Source organism: Tetrahymena thermophila (genome assembly GCF_000189635.1).
Source record: "Tetrahymena thermophila SB210 genomic scaffold scf_8254390, whole genome shotgun sequence".
NCBI lineage: Eukaryota > Ciliophora > Oligohymenophorea > Hymenostomatida > Tetrahymenidae > Tetrahymena > Tetrahymena thermophila.
Window position 1 is genome coordinate 1 of NW_002476173.1, and position 5,382 is coordinate 5,382.

Consider the following 5,382-nt stretch of genomic DNA (forward strand, 5'->3'; position numbering starts at 1 on the left):
CAAATAAACTGGTTTTTACTAAAGGCTAAGTGTCCAAATTTGAGAGATTAATGCAATTTGCTAAACCAGAAACTAAGCCTGATGCACCTTCATCACCAATTTAATTTATACTTTTTAAATATTTAAGAAAAAATATACAATTAAATAGTTAATTAGAAGGAAATAATGAAGAAAGAATATGAAATAATAAGATAGATTAATTAATAATAAAAGCAAAAGTTAAAAATAAAATGATGAGTTAAATAAACAAAGAAATAACAAAAAAAAAAGCAAGCACAATAAAAAGAAAAAGAAAAAAGAGCTTTATTGTTTTAAATTAGTTTTTATAATTAAAAATATCACAATCCAAAACAAATAAACTGTTTTTACCCAAGAATAAGTGTCAAATTTGAGAGATTAATGATATTTGCTAAACCAGAACCTAAGCCTGATGCACCCTTTGTACCAATTTTATTTTCACTTTTTAAATATTGAAGAAAAAATATATCATTAAATAGTTAATTAGAAGGAAAAAATGAAGAAAGAATATGAAATAATAAGATAGATTAATTAATTAATAATAAAAACAAAAGTTGAAAATAAAATAATGAGTTAAATAAACAAAGAAAGAACAAAAAAAAAAGCAAGCACAATAAATAAAAAAAGAAAAAAGAGCTTTATTGTTTTAAATTAATTTTTATAATTAAAAATATCACAATCCAAAACGAATAAACTGTTTTTACAAAAGGTGAAGTGTCAAATTTGAGAGATTAATGCAATTTGCTAAACCTGAACCTAAGCCTGATGCACCTTCATCACCAATTTAATTTCTACTTTTTAAATATTTAAGAAAAATATACCATTAAATAGTTAATTAGAAGGAACTAATGAAGAAAGAATATGAAATAATTAGATAGATTAATTAATTAATAATAAAAGCAAAAGTTGAAAATAAAATAATGAGTTAAATAAACAAAGAAAGAACAAAAAAAAAAGCAAGCACAATAAATAAAAAAAGAAAAAAGAGCTTTATTGTTTTAAATTAGTTTTAATAATTAAAAATATCACAATCCAAAACGAATAAACTGTTTTTACAAAAGGTGAAGTGTCAAATTTGAGAGATTAATGCAATTTGCTAAACCAGAACCTAAACCTGATGCTCCTTCATCACGAATTTAATTGTAACTTTTTAAATATTTAAGAAAAAATATATCATTAAATAATTAATTAGAAGGAAAAAATGAAGAAAGAATATGAAATAATTAGATAGATTAATTAATTAATAATAAAAGCAAAAGTTGAAAATAAAATGATGAGTTAAATAAACAAAGAAAGAACAAAAAAAAAACAAGCACAATAAAAAGAAAAAGAAAAAAGAGCTTTATTGTTTTAAATAAGTTTTTATAATTAAAAATATCACAATCCAAAACAAATAAACAGTTTTTACTAAATGCTAAGTGTCAAATTTGAGAGATTAATAATATTTGCTAAACCAGAACCTAAGTCTGATCCACCCTTTGTACGAATTTTATTTTCACTTTTTAAATATTGAAGGAAAAATATATCATTAAATAGTTAATTAGAAGGAAAAAATGAAGAAAGAATATGAAATAATAAGATAGATTAATTAATTAATAATAAAAGCAAAAGTTGAAAATAAAATGGTAAGTTAAATAAACAAAGAAAAAATAAAAAAAAAGAAAGCAAAATAAAAAGAAAAATAAAAAAGAGCTTATTTGTTTTAAATTAGTTTTTATAATTAAAAATATTACAATCCAAATTAAATAAACTGTTTTTAACGAAGATCAAGTGTCAAATTTGATAGATTAATGCTATTTGCTAAACCATAACCTAAGCCTGATGCACCCTTTGTACCAATTTTATTTTCACTTTTTAAATATTGAAGAAAAAATATATCATTAAATAGTTAATTAGAAAGAAATAATGAAGAAAGATTATGAAATAATAAGATAGATTAATTAATTAATAATAAAAGCAAAAGTTGAAAATAAAATAATGAGTTAAATAAACAAAGAAAGAACAAAAAAAAAAGCAAGCACAATAAATAAAAAAAGAAAAAAGAGCTTTATTATTTTAAATTAGTTTTTATAATTAAAAATATCACAATCCAAAATAATAAACTGTTTTTACTAAATGCTAAGTGTCAAATTTGAGAGATTAATGCAATTTGCTAAACCAGAACCTAAGCCTGATGCACCTTCATCACCAATTAAATTACACCTTTTTAAATATTGAAGAAAAAATATATCATTAAATAGTTAATTTGAAGGAAAAAATGAAGAAAAAAGATGAAATAATAAGACAGATTAATTGATAATAAAAGCAAAAGTTGAAAATAAAATAATGAGTTTAATAAACAAAGAAAGAACAAAAAAAAAAACAAGCACAATAAAAAGAAAAAGAAAAAAGAGCTATATTGTTAAATAAGTTTTTATAATTAAAAATATCACAATCCGAAACAAATAAACTATATTTACGCAAGGTAAAGTGTCAAATTTGAGAGATTAATGCAATTTGCTAAACCAGAACCTAAGTCTGATGCACCCTTTGTACCAATTTTATTTTCACTTTTTAAATATTGAAGAAAGAATATATCATTAAATAGTTAATTAGAAGGAAAAAATGAAGAAAGAATATGAAATAATAAGATAGATTAATTAATTAATAATAAAAACAAAAGTTGAAAATAAAATAATGAGTTAAATAAACAAAGAATGAACAAAAAAAAAAAAGCAAGCACAATCAAAAGAAAAAGAAAAAAGAGCTTTATTGTTTTAAATTAGTTTTTATAATTAAAAATATCACAATCCAAAACAATTAAACTGTTTTTACACAAGACCAAGTGTCAAATTTGAGAGATTAATGCAATTTGCTAAACCAGAACCTAAGCCTGATGCACCTTCATCACCAATTTAATTTCCCCTTTTTAAATATTTAAGAAAAAATATATCATTAAATAGTTAATTAGAAGGAAAAAATGAAGAAAGAATATGAAATAATAAGATAGATTAATTAATTAATTAAAAATAAAAGCAAAAGTTGAAAATAAAATGATGAGTTAAATAAACAAAGAAAGAACAAAAAAAAAAAAAGAAAGCACAATAAAAAGAAAAAGAAAAAAGAGCTTTATTGTTTTAAATTAGTTTTTATAATTTAAAATATCACAATCCAAAACAAATAAACTGTTTTTACCAAAGCTCAAGTGTCAAATTTGAGAGATTAATGCAATTTGCTAAACCAGAACCTAAGCCTGATGCACCTTCATCACCAATATAATGGTAACTTTTTAAATATTGAAGAAAGAATATATCATAAAATAGTTAATTAGAAGGAAAAAATGAAGAAAAAATATGAAATAATCAGATAGATTAATTAATTAATAATAAAAGCAAAAGTTGAAAATAAAGTGATGAGTAAAATAAACAAAGAAAGAACAAAAAAAAAAGCAAGCACAATAAAAAGAAAAAGAAAAAAGAGCTTTATTGTTTTAAATTAGTTTTTATAATTTAAAATATCACAATCCGAAACAAATAAACTATTTTTACGGAAGGTAAAGTTTCAAATTTGAGAGATTAATGCAATTTGCTAAACCAGAACCTAAGCCTGATGCACCTTCATCACCAATTTAATTTCTACTTTTTAAATATTTAAGAAAAAATATATCATTAAATTGTTAATTAGAAGGAAATAATGAAGAAAGAATATGAAATAATAAGATAGATTAATTAATAATAAAAGTATAAGTTGAAAATAAAATGATGAGTTAAATAAAAAAAGAAACAACAACAAAAAAAAGTAAGCACAATAAAAAGAAAAAGAAAAAGCGAGTTTTTTATGATGGTTTTTAAGTTCGTAAAATTTTTCAAAATTTATTTTTTTCAAAAAAATGATATGTTATTAGAATATACTGTGTATATTATTTCAAATTTAGCATTTTGTGAATTAAAGCTTTCTAAAAACTCAAAAATAAAGCTGTTTTAAGCTAATTTAGCTTTATTTATTATGTTATTAAGAAATATTATATTTCGCCTTTTATAAATTAAAAAGCAAGAAGAAATTAAAAGAGCTTTAATGTTTTAAATTAATTTTTATAATTAAAAATATTACAATCCAAAAAAAATAAACTGCTTTTATTAAGTGTAAGTTTTAATAGCAAAAAATGAAGAAAAAATATCAAAATAATAAAAAATGAATATAAATTATTTAAAATTGAAATGAAAATTAAGTTAAAATATTAAAAAATTTTTGTTTTAATCAAAATCAATGAATAATGATGATAATTTCAATGAGAAAAACTATTTATTCAAATAAATTGAATGTTAAATATATAAAAATAATAATAATAATATAAATAATTATTAATTATTAATAAAATATACCCCAGTTTAATATGGAGCTCCTAATGAGATAAAAGAGAAGAGCTTAAAAACTTTTTTTATTAATTAATATAAATTTAAATGATATTAATAAAAAAATTAATAATTACTTCTTCTAATCTATTATATTCTTTAATCTATTATATCATTTATTTTTTTTTTCAAAAATATTGAATAGCAAGCAATTTATGAAATTTAATTAATTAATTAATTATAGATGGATAAAAAGAACAAATAAATATAATAATTAATTAATTATCTAATATTAATTTATATATTTGGTTTTATAAAGAGATATCACAAAAAAATTAATTTAACATTCATTATTTTAACTTAATATTTGTATTTAAAACATAAACTTTAAAATATATAAAGTAGAGATGGTCAGTTATTTATTTAGTCTTATTTGAAAAAATCCTAGTATTTAATGTTCTTAAATATTATAAAAATAATGTTTATAAGTAGATTTTTCTGTTTTAGCTTAGTAATTTTAGGAATATTTACAATATCTCTAATTATAGCAAGATGTCATACAAAAATTTCTTGGTTATGATACTTATTATAAAATAGATTTTTATTAAATAAATAAAAAATCTGATTTTGATATTTTATAATAGAATTATTGATTTTTGAGTTCGTAAAATTTTTCAAAATTTATTTTTTTCAAAAAAAATGATATATCATTATGTGTATATTATTTCAAATTTAGTATTTTGTGAATTAAAGCTTTCTAAAAACTCAAAAATAAAGCTGTTTTAAGCTAATTTAGCTTTATTTATTATGTTATTAAGAAATATTATATTTCGCCTTTTATAAATTAAAAAGCAAGAAAGAAAAAATAAAGAAAAAATATGAAATAATTAATAGTTAATAAAATAAACAAAGAACGAAAAAAAAAGAAATCATAAAATAAAAATAAAAAGGAAAATACATCAAATAAATTAAAAGAGCTTTAATGTTTTAAATTAATTTTTATAATTAAAAATATTACAATCCAAAAAAAATA

At 19.2% G+C, this 5,382-nt stretch overlaps 1 protein-coding gene across 1 annotated transcript; it reads right to left on the reverse strand. All coding sequences in view use genetic code 6, as the record gives it.

The window, feature by feature from the left end:
- Positions 1-369: 369 nt before the first annotated feature.
- TTHERM_002653492 (cyclic nucleotide-binding domain protein) lies at positions 370-3,934 on the reverse strand (the record flags this gene model as incomplete). The annotated part of the gene is made up of 11 exons (XM_012800067.1): positions 370-459; positions 723-812; positions 1,075-1,164; positions 1,427-1,516; positions 1,752-1,868; positions 2,131-2,220; positions 2,478-2,567; positions 2,833-2,922; positions 3,193-3,282; positions 3,546-3,635; positions 3,909-3,934. Coding segments are annotated over 11 exons (953 nt in total), but the record flags the coding sequence as incomplete, so codon positions are not given.
- Between the last annotated feature and the right edge of the window lie 1,448 nt (positions 3,935-5,382).